This window comes from Eptesicus fuscus, chromosome 22, assembly GCF_027574615.1.
Source record: "Eptesicus fuscus isolate TK198812 chromosome 22, DD_ASM_mEF_20220401, whole genome shotgun sequence".
NCBI lineage: Eukaryota > Metazoa > Chordata > Mammalia > Chiroptera > Vespertilionidae > Eptesicus > Eptesicus fuscus.
This window is the reverse complement of record NC_072494.1, coordinates 29,518,482-29,541,715: the sequence shown is the minus strand read 5'-3', so window position 1 is coordinate 29,541,715 and position 23,234 is coordinate 29,518,482. Positions and strand designations below refer to the sequence as shown.

General features: G+C 41.2%; 1 protein-coding gene and 1 pseudogene across 7 annotated transcripts in view; one reads left to right on the top strand and one right to left on the bottom strand.

The window, feature by feature from the left end:
- RPS6KC1 (ribosomal protein S6 kinase C1) overlaps window positions 1-23,234 on the top strand; it is a 238,026-nt gene that overhangs the window by 33,415 nt on the left and 181,377 nt on the right. For all 7 annotated transcript variants that reach the window (XR_008555068.1, XR_008555067.1, XR_008555066.1 and 4 more), the window contains exon 6: window positions 7,516-7,875. Coding sequence is in view for 4 of the 7 variants with exons in the window: in XM_054711380.1 (XP_054567355.1) it covers window positions 7,516-7,875 (360 nt within the window). In the remaining 3 variants the exon portion in view is untranslated. The remainder of the gene's footprint in view (window positions 1-7,515; window positions 7,876-23,234) is intronic.
- LOC129148005 (60S ribosomal protein L22-like) lies at window positions 20,823-21,300 on the bottom strand (annotated as a pseudogene).

Below are 23,234 nucleotides of genomic sequence, written 5' to 3'. Positions count from 1 at the left end.
CATCCCTTCCAGAAAAGGCTTAGGTTTTTGACTTGATGGCATTGGGTGAAGGTTGCACCTTTTACTCTTATGATGGCCCAGAGGGCCCCTTTAAACATGGACTGACTTCAGGTTGGTTTAACTTTTGACAAATAGTCTCTGTATTATCAATTGTTGCTCTGTCTCATCCACCGTTTTCTTCCTGCTCACCTTAACTGAAAGCTTCTTGTTTCTGCTCCCTATATCTTACTCGCTAACTTTCCTTCTGGGTTATAGAGAGCTAGTCTCCACTTCATGTGATATTTAGATTTATATAAAGTAGGTTGAATGACAGGACTGATTTCCAGGACTTGAGCAGGCACTGTATGAAGTAGATATATTAAGGATATCAGAGGAATAAGCTAGGTACTGAACACACATACACACAGACACACACACACACACACACACACACACACGCATTTATTGCTGTGGTGGTGAAAGGGAGTGTTCTTGAGCTGTTTGGGAAATACTTCATTGAGAAGAAGGGAATTTAGAAATTGCTTAAATATAGAAAAGTATCAGAATATTAGAAAAGATGATTCGATGCAGTGCATAGTGGAGGACATATGATAGGCTTAGGGTTTTTAGGTGTGGTAGGGTGCATCATCAAGAGAAGAATTAAAGGAAGAGGATAGTTTGGGGTTAGATTGCTTTAAACAGATCTGTCTTTATATCATTTCTACCTTCTCTCTCTTAAGTTAGGAATTCCTGGGCACTGGCTGCTGGATATTTCATACAGGCCAGTATTTCATAAATGATGGCTGTATGACATAGATTTATACTCAATTCCCAATTTTAGCCCTTACTGCATCTCCTTTGATATTCTCTATGTACAGAGCCTGGAGGGCTTCTCATACACATATAAGATATATGATTAGCATTGCCTGTAATCCCATCATACTGAAAAAAATTACTTTTAGTGTTTATTGTACCTTTCTAGCTTTTCCCCCCTGTGAGTTCTTAAAAATGTGTTTTTATTGATTTTTAGAGAGAGAAGAAGGGGGAGAGATAGAGAGATAGAATCATCCCTGAGAGAGAGAAACCTTATCGATCAGCTGCCTCTGTCCCACCCCCTACCGGGGATCCAGTCTGCAACCCAGCATGTGCCCTGACCGGGAATTGAATCAGTGGTCTCAGTTCCTGGGTTGATGCTCAACCACTGAGCCACACCAGCCGGGTTGTATTTGTGTTTTTAAATTATAATTATAATACACACACACACACACACACACACACATACACACATATACATCCCACTTTGCAGTTTGTCATTTTTGCATAATAGAGAATGAATACTTTAGCATTAAACATTCTTCTATACATACTTTTTAAAAAATATATATATATTTTATTGATTTTTTAAGGGAGAGGGATAGAGAGTTAGAAACATCGATGAGAGAGAAACATCGATCAGTTGCCCCCTGTACACCCTCTACTGGGAATGTGCCCGCAACCAAGGTACTTGTCCCTGACCGGAATCAAACCCGGGACCGCTCAGTCTGTAGGCCGACGCTCTATCCACTGAGCCAAACCAGTTAGGGCTTCACATACTTTTTAATAGCTGTATAATACTTTATCATAGAGACGAACCATACTCTTCTATTGTTAGAAATTTGTTATTGCAAAATTTTCACTAATTTTTGTGGTAAATACTCTTTTTAAAAAAAAGTATATTTTATTGATTTTTTACAGAAAGGAAGGGATAGGGATAGAGAGTTAGAAATATCGATGAGAGAGAAACATTGATCAGCTGCCTCCTGCACGCTCCCCACTGGTGATGTGCCCACAGCCAAGGTACATGCCCTTGACCAGAATCGAACCTGGGACCCCTCAGTGCGCAGGCTGACACTCTATCCACTGAGCCAAACCGGTTTCGGCGTAAATACTCTTATATAGAGATCTTTTTTTTGTATCTCCGATTGTTTTGGTAAAAACCGCTGAATTGCTTGGTCAAAGATATAAGTATTTTTTTGCATCTGATATGCCTTGCCAGACTGTCCTCCAAAAAGGTTAAACCAGAAGAAGTCTTTTTATTTCCCTTTGCTTCTCCCAGTTAGGCTAAAAAAATTCCTCTTCCTAACCTGCTTGTTTTTATTTGCTTGCTTACTTTGAAAGATGCATTTAGAATTAGGTAGAAATTGAAACAATTTGTATAGAATACTTATTTCTTTATTTTGCTATCTTTCTTCCTCGGTACTTTGATGGTTTTACTTTTCTGATGTAATTTTATTTAACCATGGTTTCCTTTGCTAATAAAATAAGGTTGGAAAGGTAAGAGGAAATATGACTATGATACTAGATTTTTGTGGTCAAAAGCCAAGAAACTGAGTATACATAACTTTACCCTCTTGCCCTTTGGTGTCATTGTTCTTGTAGAAAGGAAAATCAGGCAAAGCATGAGACAGTACAATATGATCGATGATGTGAAGGTTATAGTGACAAGACACGGGAGAGCTGACAAAAGATCTCTGACAGCATTTCCTTTCTTTTGTGATTAGCTGCATAAACCAGAAAAAAATTTAAACTTTGTAAAAGTACTTAATAATTAGTACTAGAGCCCTTTGTTCATTAATTTCAGTGGACTATAATGACACCATTTAAGGAAATAAATTTTCATTGAAATACATAAAATATTTAAAATTATTTAAAAAATCTCAAAGTTTATATTTCTCAGAACAGTAGATAATTTTATAGATAGTTGGAAAAGATTTTTATTTTGAAGTACTGTGTACAGTTGAAATGTCATAGAAATGAAGAGATTTCCACTAGGTCCAATGAATCTCATTGCAGATTATGCAATTAATGAAATCTATTGTTTTTAAGGAACAAAATTCTGTCTATCTTTCTGTATCTATTTATCTATCTAGCTAATCTATTTTATTGAGGCATAATTGACATAACATTAATTAATTTCAGTTGTACAGCATAATGATTAAATATTTTTATTTCTAGTTGACCCTTGAACAACATGGGTTTGCATTACACAGGTCCACATCTATGCAGATTTTTTTTTTTAGCAAATATACAGTTTCCCTTCATCTTCCGTTTTTTTAAAGCATATTTTTATTAATTTTAGAGAGGAAGGGACAGGGAGAGAGAGAGATAGAAACATCAATGATGAGAGAAAATCACTGATTGGCTGCCTCCTGCACACTCCCTATTGGGGATCAAGTCCACAACTCAGGCAAGTGCCCTTGACTGGAATCGAACCCGGGACCTTTCAGTCTGCAGGCTGACTCTCTGTCCACTCAGCCAAATCGGCTAGGGCCATCTCCCATGTTTTGCATTATGGGTTTAACCAACTGCGTATTAAAAACGGTATTTTTGATTAGAGGATGCGAACAGCTGATTGTATGCATTGTTCTGTGCCATTCTATATGAGACTTGAGCATCCGTGGATTTTGGTATTTGCAGGGGATCCTGGAACCAATCCCTCATGGATACTGAGGGACTGTAGTTAAGTTTTTTTGGAGTTAATAGTTATATGTGTATTTTCAACTGTATGGGGTTGGGGTTGGGGTTGGGGCCACCAACATTGTTCAAGGGTCAACTGTATCATGAAATGATCACCACACTAAGTCTACTTAATATTTGTCACCGTACATAGTTGTTTTTTTTTTCTTGTGATGAAAACTTTTAAGATCTACTCTTAGCAACTTTCAGATATGCAATACAGTATTATTAAGTACTAGAGCCCTGGTGCACAAAATTTGTGCACAGGTAGGGTCCCTAGGCCTGGCCAGTGATCAGGGCTGATCTGTGGGGCGACTGGCGGGGCGATCAGGGGAGCCCCTGCTGGCATGCGCCTTGGCTGGCTTGGGGCCTGTGGGCTGGGGGAAGCTCCTGCGTTGAGTGTCTGCCCGCTGGTGGTCAGTGTGCATCATAGCGACCGGTCATTCTGCTGTTTGGTCGATTTGCATATCAGGCTTTTATTATATATGATAGTTGCCATGCTGTACATTACATTCCTATATCTTGTTTATTTTATAACAGGAAGTTTGTACCTCAAAATTAGTTTTTTATGGGCATTCTGAAGATTTGGAAAAAAACACACACCCTGAAAACAGAATATTTTATTGACAGGATGCCAAAGTCACGTCTAAAGCTGATTTAAAATTTGAGTTTAGCTGCCAGTAACATGTTTTTACCCTAACTTACTTTATTTGATATGAAATAAACAATTTGAGTCTATAATAGGGGTTGACAACGTATAGTGTGTGGGCCAAATCTGGCCTGCTACCTGTTTTTATATGACCTAAAAGCTAAGAATGGTTTTTATATTTTATTTTATCTTTTTAATATATTTTTATTGATTTCAGAGAGGAAGGGAGAGGGAGAGAGAGATAGAAACATCAGTGATGAGAGAGAACCATTGATTGGCTGCCTCCTGCACGCCCCTCCCTGGGGATCGAGTCTGCAACCTGGGCATGTGTCCTTGGCCGCAATGGAACCTGGTACCCTTCAGTCTGCAGGCTGTCTCTGTATCCACTGAGTCAAACCGGCTAGGGCTGGTTTTTATATTTTAAATGGTTGACAAAAATCAAAAGAATATTATTTTTTGGCATGTTCACTGATGACACAGAAACAATGGTGGGTAAAACTAGTGTGCCAGAGCATGACTCAAAAGAGCGACACCAGCCTGTACCAGAAAGCATTGACACACTTGCAGTAATGCCAGTGCTAAGAGCGTCCTTGATGAAGCACTAAAAACTCAATTTCATTAAACCTCAGTCTTTGGGTACATGCCTTTGTTGATATTCTGTGTGATGAAATGGAAGTATACACAAAGCACTTCTGCATACTGAACTACCATGGTTGTCTTAAGGAAAAGTTCTTGTGCAGTTGCTTGACCCATAAACTAGTTGCTTTTTTTTCTTGGGACACCATATTTAATTGAAAGGTTGATTAACAGACAAAGTGTCATTATTCAACTTGGGAATTTGGCACATATTTTTTTGAAAGTAAACGAAGTGAGCTGATACTTGAAGGAGAAAACAGCTGACAGCATGTGTTGCCCCTGATAAAATTCAGGTTTGCAGCCTACAATTAGAATTTTGGAAAACTTGTATCTTCCACTTTGAGCTTGACAGTTTTCCAATACTTAACGAATTTTCTGGTGAAATTGGTGGTGATAATAACAAATTCGGTTTTGGTGGTGATATTATAATATGAAATCTGTCACCACTTTATCTATGTAGCTCTGGAAACCAGTATTTTCAGAATGACCAATGTGTAATGTTACAAACTCATGATGGATAAAAAGATCCATTCAGTGTGTAAGACATACCAATGGATTTGTGTGTAACAAAAACAAATTTATTGCATAACCCATGGACATAGACAATAGGTTGTGAAGGCCTGGGGCAGGGGTGGGCTAGAAGGGGTCAGTGGGGGGAAAAGTATATGTAATACTTTCAACAGTAAAAATTAACAAAATACACAAACACAAACAGAAATTTCATTGATAGGAATTTATGTTATGTTCTACATGGCAACTAAGCTTTAAGAAACAACCATTTGTCAAGTTTTGTTGTAGTATTATAAGACAGTCTCCACAATTATTTAAAAAGGCTACTAAAATATTTGCCCCATTTTCAATCATATATCTATGTGACATTTTATTCAAATCTTTCAACCCGAACAACATCTGACAACAGATTGAGTGCAGAGAACAAATATGAGGATCTAGCCATATTTTGTTAACAAGATTTGCAGAAATGTAAAACAGTGCCACTTCTCTGACTAAATATTATTTATTTTGGAAAATAAAATTTTTAAAAATTAAAATTATGTTAACTTGTAATGGGCTTTAATGTCTAATTAAAAAATGTCTTTTTAAATATTAAGATTGGTAAATATTTACAAATAAAGTCCACATATAATCTCTTTGAGGTTATCAATCATTTTTGAGAATGTAAAGGGAGGTTTTAAGACCAAAAAGTTTAGTAACTGTTATTGTAGATCATGCTCATTTACCATGAAGTCAGTTATATGAAGTGGGAGAAGTAATTTTCATTACTAAAAATTTTAGCAGCACCTATTTTTCATTTTCTGTTAGAAAACTAAGATACAAATATAGACTAAAACTCTCTCCAAAAGCTGTGGAAGAGTCTGAAACAAAGATTTCTAAAAATTCAGTTCTTTATTTTTTAAAAATTTTAATATATATTTAAAAATATATTTTAATTGATTTCAGAGAGGAAGAGTGAGAGAGAAAAAAATCAATGACTGGCTGCCTCCTGCACACCCTCTCCCCCCCCAAGTTATTGTATAACTCTAGCAATTATATAATAATTATTTAACTATTTAGACAATATATTCCCAGAAATGTGTTTTTAGATATGGATGGTGACCTAAAAACACACTTCTGGGAATATGTTGTCTAAATAGTTAAGTAATCTACACTAATAAAAGAGAAAGATGCAAATTGACCATACCTCTGAGACGCCTACCAGCCAATCAGGAGTGAGTATGCAAATTAACGCAACAAAGATGGGTTAATTTGCATACGCAGGTGCAGAGCGAAGACTGAAGACGACTGAAGACTGAAGAGGCTTGGCTTCTCCGCTGTGGCCAGAGCAGATAAGCCTTGAGGCTTGGCTTCTCCGCTGTAGCTGGAGCGAAGGCCTGGGTCCCAGGTGCCGGAGGAAAACTGGTGCCGGCAGCGAGGGGAAGGAAGGCCTATTGCACGAATCTTCGTGCAACCGTCCTCTAGTTATTATATAATTGCTAGAGTTGTAATTTAATGATAGTCTATTATGCTTTATATGTATTAACTCTGTTCTCATGTAATGCCCTGCATAATAAGTAAAACTGTTAAGTAATTTGCTGTTGGTCACACAATAAGTTTTAAGAGCTGGATTTCTAAACTTCTTTTGTACTTACTCTAAAGCTCTTACTCTTTTCCCTTCATCATAAGATTATTGTTCATAGCAACTGTGTGTGCAAGCATGAGCTTGCTAAAAATGATTTGCAAGATCTTGTGGTAAAGGCTCTTTTTGACAAGGCTAGATAAAAACTTATCTTCAGTTTTAGTTTGATAATTAAGGCAGGGATATGTTCTTCCAGAGCTCTTGAGTGACAGTGCAAAAATGAATGAACTACCCTGGTGGGGTGGCTCAGTTGGTTGGGGCATAGTCCTCTACACCAAAAGGTTGCAGGTTCTATTCTCAGTCAGGGCACATACCTGGGTTGTGGGTTCAATCCCCGGTCCAGGTGCAGAGGGGAGGCAACCTGTTGATGTTTCTGTCACATCTTTCTGTCTTTCTCTAAAAATCAGTAAACATATACTTGGGTGAGGATTAAAAAATAAAAAATACAAGTATTGGAAAAAAATGAACGAACTATGCTAAAACAAATTGCTAGACACTGACTTCATCAGTAAATTACAGCCTTCCTAATTGACTTTGATAGATGAAAAAATTATTAGCATAATTTGTATTGTTTTGGTTGATTCTCAATTTAATATGTTTACTATTATGATTGTATTTCCAGGCTTCTCCAGTGACAGTGACCTGATATCTCTTACTGTTGATGTGGATTCCCTTGCTGAGTTAGATGATGGAATGGCTTCCAATCAAAATTCTCCCACTAGAACTTTTGGTCTCAATCTTTCTTCGGATTCTTCAGCACTGGGGGCTGTTGCTTATGAGAGTGAGCAGAACAAGACAGAAGAACGGGAAAATCGTAGCCTCTTTCCTGGCAGTTTAAAATCCAAGCTTGGCAAGAGAAATTATTTGGAGAAAGCAGGAGAATTCATAAAGCTGGCTTTAAAGAAGGAAGAAGAAGATGACTATGAAGCTGCTTCTGATTTTTATAGGAAGGGAGTTGATTTACTTCTAGAAGGTGTACAAGGTACAGTTTTGTGTATATTAATGTTTCTTTTGTTGGTATCTGGAAAAAAACATGTATACATATAACTATTTGTCTTATATATAATCTTCTAAAAAAAAAAGAAAAAAAGACTGACAATGAGAAATACTGAAGATTAAATGGCCTAAATATGGATATCTCCTTCTGGTTACATGACAGTATCAGATACACTTAACTCTCTGATAAACTAAGCAACAAAATAGGATTAAAAAAAACAAGTCTCTAAATCTCTATTGTGAATAATGTGTGTTTTCTCTGACATGGCCAATGGTCACTAGCCTTCACCTCTCTCAGGAGTGTTCACAGAGATTCTTTAGTGCACCTACTCTCAATGGCCTGAAGAGAGGAGATGAAATGGGCTTTTAAACTAAGAGTGTAAAAGGTCCTTGGATTTGCCTACTATTTTGTTCTTCGTTAGTTGCAGTAAATTCTCAGCTAATGCATGAGAATGATACAGGGCATGTAGAGTTGAATGTTGCTGAATGTCTATAAGTAGAAAGTAGAATTTACCTTTTTTTTTTTTTTTAAAGCATCAGTTTTTGTTTGATTATTTGCCTTTTCCTTATAGAACCAGAGTGAAGCATGCTGCAGTTAGTTACATGACTTCCTGGACACAATAATCTAAGGTTGATGAGACCTTCTTCCAGTGGTTTTCTTTCCAGAAAATTATCATTTTCATTATTTTGTGTGTGTGTGATCTTTGACTTGTTAGTACCATTCAGATTACTACCATCTCCTGTATTATTAACACTTTCCCTGCCCTCACTGTGCCTGTGTCCTGTAGTCCAGAAGCTTTCTGCTGTACTCTTCCTAGAGTATAACCTTCATTCTTTTAATGTGGTGTGAAGATGAATGCTTGGCTGCATGGAGTGGAAGAGGAAGTGTGTGTAGTGGCATCCTAACTGCTTTTTAACTGATTTTGACTAAGTTTCTTGTTTTTAATCCTTCACTCTCGTGTCCACAGCTACTTAGAGCCACCAACCAGCTCCTAAACTTTGGGAGAGATTTAGTGCCATGTCAGTCGGGCAGCTTTCTGGAGTTTCCCCAAGTCTGTAACCACTTATCCATCTCCTTGCTGGCTTCTAAAATTGTGTTGCTGCTATCTTTTCTCTCAGTCTCTTTGTCCTTGTGGGGTTTTGCCTTAAAAATAATTATTTTACAGCCATGTTAATGAAGTTTCAGGAAGGAGCATTTCTCTTGGTTTGACTGATAATATATATCATTTTAATACAAACTTGGTTTTCTAATAGTTTCATAATCTGTTGGAGTGTTTTTTTTTTGTGGTTTTTTTTTGCTAGTGGAGCATTCTGGTCTTAAAGATCTACTCATTTTTCTTTGTCTTAACTGTTATTTTGGGTTGGGGGTTTAAAATAGGGATGAGTTGCAAACAATCGGCTCTGATATTTTTCTCTTTTCTTTTTAGATAATTTTTGTGCTAAAACATCACTACTGTTTAATTGACATAGATAAACGACATCAGTGTGATTCTTTTGTCTAAAAGTTATTTGCATTTAACTCTAGAACACTTCATAATGTTACCACTTGATGGCACCAGAAAAATAAAAATCTTTGCTTCAAAATAAGAATTATAAATGCATATCAGCAAATAAAAACTATGTCATTTAATTAGTTACTTTGTAATTATGGTGGTGAATTATTTTTCCACTAGAACTAGACTTCTATCTTAAGGAATGTTATTATTTAAACATATTTTTTCTATTTAACATATACCTTTCTGAAACCACAATAGCCATTACTGCCCTGGATTGTTTTTTGTTGTTAATGTGCCATCAAATCCAAAAAGTTATAACAAATTAATTGCTTATAGACTTTTATTGTTTATTCATAATGTGATCAATTTTTGTTCATACAGTTTTGGAACTATAATCACAGAATTCTAATTTTTAACCAGTGTGTAAAATAACCTCCATTTCATTCCTCATGGTTATATATTTAATTGTGTGTCAAAAGTAATTTCAGAGCAGTGCTTCTGGTTCATGGATTATATTTATTTTAAAAAAATGTTTTTTAATCCTCATCCGAGGATAAGTGTTTATTGACTTTAGAGAGAGAGGAAGGAAGAAAGAGAGAGAAATACTGATTAGTGAGAGAAACATTGATTGGTTGCCTCGCATACGTGCTGTGACTGGGGATTGAACTCTCAACCTGGTATGTGTCCTGACCAGGAATCTAACTAGCAGCCTTTTGGTATATGGGACGATGCTTCAACCAGCTGAGCCAGTAGGCCAGGGGATTATATTTAAAAGTATCAGTCTCCTCCTAACAGACACATGGACATTACTTAAAAAAACGTTCCCCTCAGTTTAATTGACATGATTGACATATAATATCTAATTAAAGATATACAGCATAAGATTTGATATAAGTATATATTGTGCAAACTTTGCTAACGAAGTTAACACCCATCACCTCACATAGTTATACATTTTTTCTTGTGGTGAGAACTTTTAAGATCTACTTTCTTAGCAACTTTGTTATACAATACAGTATTGTTAGCTATAGTCACCATGTTGTACATTACATCTCGTAAATCAAAGTGTGTAACTTTTGACCACTTTCACCCATTTCACCTACCCTCCACCCCCTGCCTCTGACAACCACCAATATGTTCTCTGTTTCTATGAGTTTAGTTCTTTTTAGATTCCACATATAAGTGAGATCAGATAGCATTTGTCTTTCTCTGTCTGACTTACTTCATATTTCATTTAGCATAATGCCCCTAAGCCCTACTTATGCTGTTGCAAATGGCAGAATTTCCTTCATATTTATGGTTGAATAATATTCCATTGTGTGTGTGTATATATACATACGTTTTCTTTATGCATTCATCTGTTGGTGGATATGTAGGTTGTTTCCTTGGCTGTTGTAAATAATGCTGCAGTAAACATGGGAGTGAAAATACCTCTTCAAGATAGTGATTTTGTTTCCTTTGGTTGTATACTTAGAAGTATAATTGCTGGATTGTACTGTATGGTAGTTCTATTTTAGTTTTCTGAGTGTCTGCCATACTGTTTTTCATAGTGGCTGCACCAATTAACAATCCCATCAACAGTGTACAAGAGTCCCCTTTTCTCCACATCCTCTCAAATACTTGCTACTTATTGTCTTTTTTATGATAGCCATTCTAACAGGTGTGACGCGATATCTCATTGTGGTTTTGATTTGGATTTCCCTGATGATTAGTGATGTTAAGTACTTTTTCATCTTTGTCTTCTTTGGGAAAATGTCTTTTCTGTTTCTCTGCCCATTTTTTAAATCGGATTGTTTGTTATTGTGCTATTAAGTTGTGTGTGTTCTTTATATATTTTGGACATTAACCTCTTACCAGATATATGACTTGCAAATGTTGTCTCCCGTTTGGTAGGTTGCCTTTTGGTTTGATGGTGTCCTTTGCTGTGTAGAGCTTTTTAGTTTGATATAGTCTCACTCACTTTTGCTTTTGTTGCTTTGGCTTTAGGTGTCAAATTAAAAACATCATTGCCAAGGCTGATGCCAAGGAGCTTACTCCCCTGTGTTTTCTTCTCAGGTCTTATGTCCAAATCTTTAACCCATTTTGAGTTGATTTTTGTGTATGGTGTAAGGTATGGATCTGGTGTCATCCTTTTGCATGTGGCTGTTCATTTTCCTCAGCCCTATTTAATAAAGAGGCTATCCTTTCTCTAGTGTATATTCTTGGCTTCTTTGTCATAAATTAATTAACCATGGGTGCATGGGTTTATTACTGAGCTTTCTGTTTTGTTCCGTTGACCTGTGTGTCTGGTTTTATGTCACTATTATACTCTTGATTGCTATAGCTTTGTAACAGAGTTTGAAATCAGGCAATGTGATACCTCCAGCTTTGTTGTTCTTTCTCAAGATTGCTTTGGGATCTTTTGTTGTTCCATACACATTTTAGGATGGTTTTTTCTATTTTTATGAAAAAAATGCCATTGGAATTTTCATAGGGATTGCTTTGAATCTGTATGTTGCTTTGGGTACTATGCACATATTAAACAATATTAATGATTCTAATTCATGAGCATGGAATATCTTTCCATTTATTTTTGTCTCAGTGTGTTCTGTTCATGATTTGTAGTTTTTAGTTACTGATCTTTCACCTCTTTGGTTAAATTTACTTCTAGATATTTTATTCTTTTGAGTGTAATTGTAAATGGGATTATTTTTAAACTTTCTCTTTCTGATAGCTTATTGTTAGTGTATAGAAACAAAATTGATTTTTGTATATTGACTTTGTATCCCAAAACTATACTGAATTTGTTTATTAGTTCTAACAGTTTTTTTGCTAGAGTCTAGCATTTTCTATATGTAATATGTCATCTGCAAATAGAGACAGTTTTATTTCTTCCTTTCTGACTTGGATGCCTTTCATTTGTTTTTCTTGTCTAATTGCTCTGGTTAGGATTTCCCAGTACTATGTTGAATAAAATGGCAAAAGTGGGCATACTTGTCTTATTCTTGATTTTAGAGAAAAAGCTTTCAACTTATCACCACTGAGTGTGATGTTGAGTATAATGGATATTATTCTTTGAATTGGGGGAAATGGAGCTGACTTGACATTTATGAGCAGAAGAGATGTTTCCTTGGGGAAAGTTTGCTTTAATGTGGCAGAACTGTTATCGACATATCACGGTAACCAGTAATACCTATGAGCCATTTAAAAAAAAATATTTTGTGGATTTTTTACAGAGAGGAAGGGAGAGGGATAGAGAGTTAGAAACATCGATGAGAGAGAAACATCGACCAGCTGCCTCTTGCACACCCCCCTACTGGGGATGTGCCCGCAACCAAGGTACATGCCCTTGACCGGAATCGAACCTGGGACCCTTGAGTCCGCAGGCCTACGCTCCACCCACTGAGCCAAACCAGTCAGGGCCTTATGAGCCATTTTAATTTAACTCTTGCTGTAAGTTTGTTATCTGTGACCTTGGTTTAGATTGCCATGCTTGATAATAAGTAAGTATTTCTGGGTATCTGATAATCCAGAGAAAGAAATCTTCAAGAGCTAAGTAGGAGTGGAGTGCTTTTTATACAGTGTTCTTATGAGGTGGCAAATGTTTTTACTCTAAATACAAATTACTCATCCTAACTAAACTATTCATCCTAAAGGAGTTTATCTGGCTTGTTGTAGATCTGATAAAGAGGGCAAGATGTTTTTTATACTTAACTCATGTTTGCACAGCTGAGACTAGATGTAAAATACAATAGCAACAGTCTGTTTGGCCATCCAGCAGAGAAAAAGCATACCCTGATAGTGGTAACTTTGAATTCTCCGTTTGAATCTGACACTTTTCTTATTCAGGCAGTCTAGAAATGGCTCTTAAAATTAAGGTGTTAAGTCCTCAGGTCTTTATGGATTTAAGAGAGAAAATCCAGAAGTCCAGATTAAAGAAATCAACTTGAATCTTTGAAGAGCATGTTTCAGTACACGTCTTTTTATTTCTGCCTTGTTTGTATATTTCGGTAAGTGGCTGGTGTGATTGTTCTGTATTCTCAGTGGGGAGTTACTGGAATAATTGTGATAATGTAGAGTGACAAAAGGGTGCCATAAAGCTATTAATGAAATGTTTAACAATAATTTATTATTTATTACATGCCTGTTCCTGTACAAGGGAGTTTTCCTAATGTTATTTTTAATTCTCAGAACAAGCCTGTAAGCTGAACTCTGGCTGATCATACTGGACATTGTCTTAGGACACCAAAATTTAGAGTGTTCAAACATTTAATATAATGATTTTGAAAGCTTGGTACCTAGTTAGCAAGAATAATTATTTAAAACAGGAAGCTACCAGATGGTGAGCATTGTTAGTAACATCCATCTGTGGGCTACATTGTGAACCACAGAGTTGATTTGAGATCTGGTTTTGTTTGTTCTAGGTGTGAAAGTTGCTGGTTTACTCTGTTTATAAGGTAGCTACTGTAATCCTCATTTTACAGGTGGAGAAAACCAAGACTTAAGCAAAGTAAGCAATTTGCTCAATGACACAAGCCAGTAAGAGTTTCAGCCAGGATTTAAGTCTAAGTCTTTCTGAGTTCAAATCTTGTCTTCTTTCCATTATGCCATGCTACTTCTCACACATTTATCCCCTAATTACATTAGTGTTCATTTTATTATTATTATTATTTTTATTATTATTTTTTTTAATGCCCTTGACCGGAATCAAACCTGGGACCCTTCAATCCGCAGGCCGACGCTCCGTCCACTGAGCCAAACTGGTTAGGGCAGATTAGTGTTAATTTTAAAATGGAGAAGCAACATTCTAGTATCTAATATTTTAAACTTTATTTTGAATAATCATTCTTTTTCTTTCTACCCACTTGTTTGTTTGCTCATTCAACCATCTATCCGTCCAGTTGACCATTCAACAAGTTTTATTGCTTAGATATACCACGTGCTGTGAAAAGAAATATAAAATATTTCTTTTGTAAAAATATAAAATAAAATTGAGTCATGGCCCTTTAAAATGAGATCCCTTCCTTCTACCCTTTCTTTCTTTTTTAAAAATATATTTTTATTGATTTCAGAGAGGAAGGGAGAGGGAGATAGAAACATCAATGATGAGAGAGAATCATTGATTGTCTGTCTCCTGCACACACCCTACTGGGGATCAGGCCACAACCCAGGCATGTGCCCTTGAGCGGAATCGAACCCAGGACCCTTCAGTCCTCAGGATGATGCTCTATCCACTGAGCCAGACCAGCTAGGGCTCCCCTACCCTTTCTACCTCATGCATACAGTATGTCTCTCAAAATGAAAAAGTTCCTAGATGTTATGTAATTTTTTTGACAGTCTTGTTGATATTTTTGGCCAGTAAACTGTTTCTGATATTACGTCTCAGCTAAGAGATACAAACAGTCTTCTGCAATTTTCATCCTGGTATAAGCTGTAATAAGCAATACCAAGCTGTGTTTTTATAGTTTACGCCATCCCTAGTTATATGAGTGCTAGACACTCAGGGATGTCCAGACGTATTTCAAAAACTGTGACCTAATATGCTGAGGCACTACATCATTCTGGGTCTCTTACTGGGTCTTTACTATTCTTCCTCTTCCCACTTAGACTAGCTGAGAATTGTAGGGTTGGTTCTAGAACCTGTCCAGGCCCTATGAATGTGGTTAGTTCCTGTACACTCATAGTAACATATACCAAAGTGCTTTTAAAAGCAGTTTTGGGTCCTAGCCGGTTTGGCTCAGTAGATAGAGCATTGACCTGTGGACTGAAGGATCCCGGTTTCGATTCTGGCCAAGGGCACATGCCAGGTTGCAGGCTCAATCCCCAGTAGGGGGCATGCAGGAGGCAGCCGATCAATGATTCCCTGTCATCATTGATGTTTCTATCTCTCCATTCCCCTCCCTTCCTCTCTGAAATCAATAAAAATATATTAAAAAAAGCAAAAAGCACCAAGCAGTTTTGGCTTATTCCTTTGAATGAATTACTCAAATAGTAGGAAACCTGAAGGATCAACTTGTTTGCTTTAGAATGGATGAATTTATGAGAAAGATAGCAGTAAGTTTGTGTTTCATAAAGGGAAACAAGTCACTTTTTTTAAAAAATTGCTGTATTTCAGAAATGAAAATGTGTAACTTTAAAAATATTGACCTTTATTGATCTTTTAAAAAAACTTTGATTTCTTTATATATATATATTTATATATATATATTTTTTATTTTCTTTTAACTGGTTTCTGTTTCTTCCCCTCTTTCTTTATTCATAGTTTGCTCTTCATTTTTTTAGATTTTTATCTTAAGAGATAGGTAGAAACTTAGGTTATTGATTTGAGATATTTTCTTTTTTTTTTTTTTTTTTTTTTTTTTTTTTTTTTTTTTTTTTTAAATTTCTTTATTGATTAAGGTGTCACATATTTGTCCTCATCCCCCCATTCCCATCCCACCCCTCTCCCCACGCATGCCCCAATCCCCTGTTGAACTTAACCGTTGGATAGGCTTATATGCATGCATACAGGTCCTTTGGTTGAACTCTCCCCCTCCCCCCACCCTCCCCCTACCCTCCCCTATCCTCCCTCTGAGGCCCGATAGTCCGATCGATGCCTCCTTGCTTCTGGTTCTGTTCTTGTTCCTCAGACTATGTTGTTCATCATTTCCCCTAGATGAGCGAGATCATATGTCACTAGATATATACTAATAAGCACTGAATGTGAGACGAGCAATAATAGTTATGCTGACAGGCAAATGAATCAGTCTGTGGTGAGCTTCCCCCTGGACCACCAGTTCTTTTGAGACCCAATTTCAATGTCCAGTAGTTCCTTATGTGTACATGTCAGCACTGACCCCCCAGCTCTGGATGGTGGACAAATGGCGGTAACGGAGGTCCGACTCCCTCTGGTTTGGTCTCGGCCGAACCCAGGGGCACGGCGTCACCCGGACTAAGGGGCACGTGGCCTCACCCATACCCAAGGGGCGCGTGGTCTCACCCGGGCCTGGGACCCAGCCTCACCCGGATGGATCCAGGGGCACACGTCCTCACCCGGACCCAGGATCTGGCTTCACCCGGACCCAGGGACGCTTGGCCTCTCCCAGACCCAGGGCCACTTGGGCTCACCCGGGCCTAGGTGTACGAGGCCTCACCCGGATCCAGGGACACAAGGTCTCACCCGGACCCAGGGACGCTTGGCCTCTCCCAGACCCAGGGCCACTTGGGCTCACCCGGGCCTAGGTGCACGAGGCCTCACCCGGATCCAGGGACGCATGGTCTCACCCGGACCCAGGGACGCTTGGCCTCTCCCAGACCCAGGGCCACTTGGGCTCACCCGGGCCTAGGTGCATGAGGCCTCACCTGGATCCAGGGACGCATGGTCTCACCCGGACACAGGGATGCTTGGCCTCTCCCAGACCCAGGGCCACTTGGGCTCACCCGGGCCTAGGTGCACGAGGCCTCACCCGGATCCAGGGACGCATGGTCTCACCCGGACCCAGGGACGCTCGGCCTCTCCCAGACCCAGGGCCACTTGGGCTCACCCGGGCCTAGGTGCACGAGGCCTCATCCGGATCCAGGGACGCATGGTCTCACCCGGACCCAGGGACGCTTGGCCTCTCCCAGACCCAGGGCCACTTGGGCTCACCCGGGCCTAGGTGCACGAGGCCTCACCTGGATCCAGGGACGCATGGTCTCACCCGGACCCAGGGACGCTTGGCCTCTCCCAGACCCAGGGCCACTTGGGCTCACCCGGGCCTAGGTGCACGAGGCCTCACCCGGATCCAGGGACGCATGGTCTCACCCGGACCCAGGGACGCTTGGCCTCTCCCAGACCCAGGGCCACTTGGGCTCACCCGGGCCTAGGTGCACGAGGCCTCACCTGGATCCAGGGACGCATGGTCTCACCCGGACCCAGGGACGCTTGGCCTCTCCCAGACCCAGGGCCACTTGGGCTCACCCGGGCCTAGGTGCACGAGGCCTCACCCGGATCCAGGGACGCATGGTCTCACCCGGACCCAGGGACGCTTGGGCTCACCCGGGCCTAGGTGCACGAGGCCTCACCCGGATCCAGGGACGCATGGTCTCACCCGGACCCAGGGACGCTTGGCCTCTCCCAGACCCAGGGCCACTTGGGCTCACCCGGGCCTAGGTGCACGAGGCCTCACCCGGACCCAGTGACGCTTGGCCTCTCCCAGACCCAGGGCCACCTGGGCTCACCCGGGCCTAGGTGCACGAGGCCCCACCCGGATCCAGGGACGCATGGTCTCACCCGGACCCAGGTACGCTTGGCCTCTCCCAGACCCAGGGCCACCTGGGCTCACCCGGGCCTAGGTGCACGAGGCCTCATCCGGATCCAGGGACACATGGTCTCACCTGGACCCAGGGATGTGTGGCCTCTCCCAGACCCAGGGGCACGTGACCTCTCCCAGACCCAAGGGCACGTGTCCTCACCCGGGCCTAGGTGCGCGAGGCCTCAACTGGATCTATGGACACCTGGCCTCACTCGGACCCAGGGGAGCGCGGCCTCCACCAGACCCAGGGGCGCTTGGCACCTCCGCAAGAGTCCCGCCTCTCCCCGCAGGCATCTGGGTCTCCCACGGGTCCCCAGAAGCTGGATTTCAGGGTGATGGAGAGCTAATCTCCCCTAGGTTTGGAACAAAAGCCCCTTTCCCCCGCCACCAACCAGACCCACGCCCCTCCACACCTCATCCCCTCCGATTTCGCTGGTTTCCTCTTCCCTCTTAGCTATAAATCTACCATTCAGCCATCTCTCCTGTAGTTCTGGATGGTAGAGGCTCTGTCCTCCATTCGTGCCCCTGAAATTGCTGTGCGCGGTGGAGTTCACAGTTCCTTTGTTTAACTTAGCCGCCTTCTTGATTCTCCTCTGTCAAAATGGCTTAAAGGGCTTGAATGTAAGATGAGAACTCCTAAGAATCCTCCAAATCGGTGTTGGCGGCCTCCGGGGCCTCGAGGATCTCACTGCGCAGTTCGGCCAGGTCGGTGGCGCGGATGCGCCCCTCCTGCAGAAAGATGGTCTCTTCCTTTACAGAGAGCTGCTGCGCCGAGTCCGCGGCCGCCGCCACAGCAGCTGCTGCGGCGCCCACGAGCCCATGGCCCCGGCTGCGGTGCTGACTGAGAGGAGCAGCCGCCCGGTCTGGGGAGACGCGAGCAGCAGTCGCCACCCTCACTAGTCCATGTTCCAGTTGTATTTCCGAAACTGCCATGCGAGGCAACACATCAGCCTTCACCTCCGCCGTCATCTTTTTCGAATTCCCCAATTTGTTCTTCTTAATCCCTTTAATTCAGTCAACTCTACTGAGGTCTAGTGGCGCCGGGAGGTGCACGGAGAGGGCGCCCGGGCCTCCGTCCGGTGTGCGGGGCGCGCGGCCCGTGGAACCAGGCGCGCGGGGGCCTCGCGGCGGGGATGTGCGCTGGTCGGCCGCCGGGCTCCGGGCGCCACTGCCACGGCGGCGTCCCCAGCGCCCCGGGCCGGGCGGCCTGCGGGGGCGGCGCAGTTGCGAAACTGAGTGAGTATCTACAGTTAAGTCTTGATTGTTGTTGGTGTCACTAGGAGGAATTGTCCTCCAGGCCACTTGGCCGTGAGGACCCTCTTTGTCTATATAGGAAGAGTTGCTGTGCAGGAGACATGAGGCTCCTGTGTCTGTGTCCCTCTGTATTCCTTGCAAACACCTCTGAGAGAAACGCGCCCTGGAGTTTCGCCCGCTGCCTGGAACTGGATTTCAATGTAGTTGGAATTGGGTCTCAGCGCAGTCTGGCGCCTTTGTCTCCTTCCCAGCAGGGCCATTCAGTGGCGCAGGCAACAGTCCGTCCTCTGCGCGCCCTCCCGTGCGCGCCTCTGGAGCCGCCGCTCCTCTGTGCCTCTGCCCCACAGGCCAAATTCATTCCCCCAGCATGCGCCTGGCTTCCCAGGGTTTCGCCCGGAACTGGGGTTCAGTGCAGTCGGAACTGGGGTTCAGCACGGTCCGGAGCCCTTGTCTCCTTCCCGCTAGGGCAGTTCAGTGGCGCAGGCAACAGTCCGTCCTTTGCGCCCCTTCCTGCGCGCGCCTCTGGAACTCTGCCTTCCGCCGCTCCTCTGTGCCTGCGCCCCACAGCCCAGATTCATTCCCCCAGCCTGCGCCTGGCTTCCCAGGGTTTCGCCCGGAACGGGGTTCAGTGCAATTGGAGCCGGCGCTCAGCGCAATCCGGAGCCTTTATCTCCTTCCTGCCAGTGAACGCCGGCCAGGCCGTCAGCCGCCCCTTCCTCTCCGGCTCCATCCTCCCCGCAGGCGCGCGTGCTCGTATCTCCGCCCGTTTCTCCATACCTCAGGCTTTTGCGGCTCCCCCGACTGTCCCCGTGGCCTTCTCCTTCCCCCCAGCTGTGGGCATTTCAGTCCGCCAGCTTTCCTGTGGTTCTGGACGATGACCGTTCTGACCTCTAGTTGTATTTTTGAAATTGTTGTGCCCGGCTGCGGGTTAGGTGTTTAACCTATGGCGCCATCTTGGTTTCTCGAGATATTTTCAACATAGGTATTTAAAGATATAAGGTTCTTCTAAACACTGCTTTTGTTACAGCCTATAAATTTTGATATGTTGTTTACATTTTCTTTTTTCCCCCATGTGTTAGCCACTTTAATATAAAATGTGATCAAAACTCAATTACAAGAGTTCAAGCCGAAACAGGTTTGGTTCAGTGGATAGAGCATCGGCCTGCGGACTGAAAGGTCCCAGGTTCGATTCTGGTCAAGGGCATGTACCTTGGTTGCGGGCACATCCCCAGTAGAGGGTGTGCAAGAGGCAGCTGATCAATGTTTCTCTCTCATCGATGAGAAACATGCTAATTTAGCTATCCCTCACTCTTCCTCTCTATCCTAGCATATCTAATATGCTAATTTAGCTATCCCTCACTCTTCCTCTCTATCCCTCACTCTTCCTCTCTGTAAAAAATCAATAAAATATATTAAAAAAAAAAAGAGTTCAAAAAAGCATAGAAAAACCAATGTTTCCATTTTATTACAAGTTTTAAAATCTGGGAGCAGTTTATTTTTTTTTTAAAGTATATGCTAATTTCAGCCCAGGGTTAATATTTTACAACCAAAGAATTACCACAGGGCAACATCAATGCAACAAACAAGTAAAACGTGCAAACCCAAGTCATAAATTTACTACATAGATCTCATCATGACAGGGGAGAGCCAGAGCAACTGATGCTTCAGTTACCAGTAAATGTGGAAGAAAGCCCGCCTTCCGTGAGGGGAAACATGCAAACAATTCTGCTTTGGGAAATTTGCATAGAAATAGAAAATGCTAGAGCCTTCACGGCAAATGAAACTGCAAAGCCTCAACATGTTCAAGGCAACCCAAGCAGCAGCAGCAAATGCTAAATTGGAGCCAAGGTAGGATTCCAACATCTAATTTCCAGACAAAGTGGGTGGCGTCCTAAGTGGAAAGGCCTTTTACTACGATTTCAATTTTCTGTTCAATCCATACTGTAGAGATACAAGGAAAACCACCAATTTGGTTCCCAAATTTTATTCAAGAACTCATACAAAATTTGCCAGATAAATGAGCTTTCATCTTCATCTTCCTCCTCTCCTTCATCCTGGTTTATCTGGAAGTAACGCAATTCGTAACTCTCTTTGTTGTTAGCACCTATGCGCAACCAGTCACGTAGGTTATTCTTCAAATACTTTTTGGTGAGATATTTCAAATAACTTTTGGAAAAAGGCACCTTAGACGCAACAGTGACCTTACTCTTGCTTCTTTCAATGGTTACAACCCCTCCGCTGAGATTGCCACCTTTTCCATTCACTTTGATTCTCTCCTGAAGAAACTGCTCGAAGTTGGCAGCGTCCATGATTCCATCTTCTAAGGGGAGGGTGCGGTCAAGGGTAAACTTTAGAACTTGCTTCTTTTTTTTTGCCCCCCTTCGCCACGAGCTTTTCCACAGGAGCCATGGCGGCCGCGGAGGCAGAAAGGCTGTTTACATTTTCATTAAGCTTGACATATTTTCTAATTTCCAGTGTGATTTCCTTTTTGAGCCATGGGGTTACTTAGAAATTTTTTCTTTAATTTTCAAATATTTGTAAATTTCCCAAATTTTATTTTGTTGTTGATTTCTAGTTTAATTCTCTTGTAGTCAGTGAATATATCTAAATTTCTTTAAATTTATTGGGACTGGTTTTGTGGCCTACCACATGATCTATCTTGGAGAATGTGCATTCTGGTGTTTTAATTATGAGTCTAAGTGGAGTATTCTATAGATATCAGTTAATTTAGGTTGGTTGATATTGTTTCTCAGGTCTTCTACATCATTATTGATTTTCTGCCTTTGTTTTAGCAGTTGTTGAGACAACTGTAACTAATGTTGAGTTGTCTGTTCCTTATTTGTCAGTTTTTGCTTCATTTGTTTTAAAACACTTATTAGATACTTGCATATTTATAATATATCTTCTTAATTAAGTTAACTTTTTAACAATATAGTTTTTTTCTGTAGTAACATTTATTTTTCTTGAAATTTGTTTTGATGGAAATTAGTATAGCTATTACACCTCTCTTATTACCTTTTTTATGATATATTTTTTCCATCCTTTTACTTTCAACCTATTTATTTCTTTGAATCAAAGTTTGTCTCCTGCAGACAAGATATAGTTGGATCCTCTTATAAAAAATCCAGTGTTATGCGCTGGCCAGGTGACTCAGTTGGTTGGAGCATTGTGGGTTTGATTCCTGGTCAGGGTGTGTATTGGAACTGATTGATGTTTTTCTCTCACATTAATGTTCCTCTCTCTCTCTCTCCCCCAACCCCGCCCTTTCTCTCTAAAGTCAATAAATAAGCAAACAAACATATCCTCAGGTGAGGATTTAAAAAACCCAGTCCATGCTCTCTGTTTTATGATTGGTATATTTAATCCATATACCAGTAGATTTAGTGTATTTAATAATACAATTGGGTTTATGCCTGCCATCTTGCTATTTTCTAGTTGTCTCATGTCTTTTCTACTAGCAAAAAGGAATAGGAAGGAAAAGTAGCTACTGAAGCAAAGTTTGTATATATTACTAGAATTAAGGTAGTTTTACTCTGAAATAAAATGTTTTAAGTTAAAATGCTTATTATTATAATCTTCAGAAAAAATACTATGGAAATAAGAAACTCAAGTCCAGCCTTTAGGAATGTCCATTTGAGGACAATTATTAACATGCAATAGCCGAGACCGGTTTGGCTCAGTGGATAGAGCCTCGGCCTGCGGACTGAAAGGTCCCAGGTTCGATCCGGTCAAGGGCATGTACATTGGTTGCGGGCACATCCCCGGTAGGGGGTGTGCAAGAGGCAGCTGGTCGAGTTTCTCTCTCATCGATGTTTCTAGCTCTCTGTCCCTCTCCTTTCCTCTCTGTAAAAAGCAATAAAATATATTAAAAAAAAAAAAAAACATGATCCTATATAATAAAAGCTAATATGCTAATTAGACCAAACAGCAGAATGACTGTCCAGACGACCTTCCGGACAAAGCCAGAGCTGCGAGGGCCGGCCAAGGCTGCGAGGGGCTGCGAGGGGCTGCGAGGGCTAAGCCCCTTGCACGAATTTCATGCATCGGGCCTCTAGTATAATAATAATAGTCATAATTATAATGATATTACATGTAGTTAGAACTCAAGCAGGATAAATTGAATTATGAAACTATTTTGGACAGGATTTGGTTCTTCATTCATTGGTCTCATGTCAAAGATATATGTGTTTGGTGGGTTTAGATGGAATGGATATTATACATTAACTCTTTGCACTCGCTTGCTTTTTTCTGGATTCCTTTATTCTAATGCTAACCGTGTTGAGTCACACTCGACATCCGAGTGCAAAAGGTTAACAATAGTAATGAACCTTTGAACCTTCTAA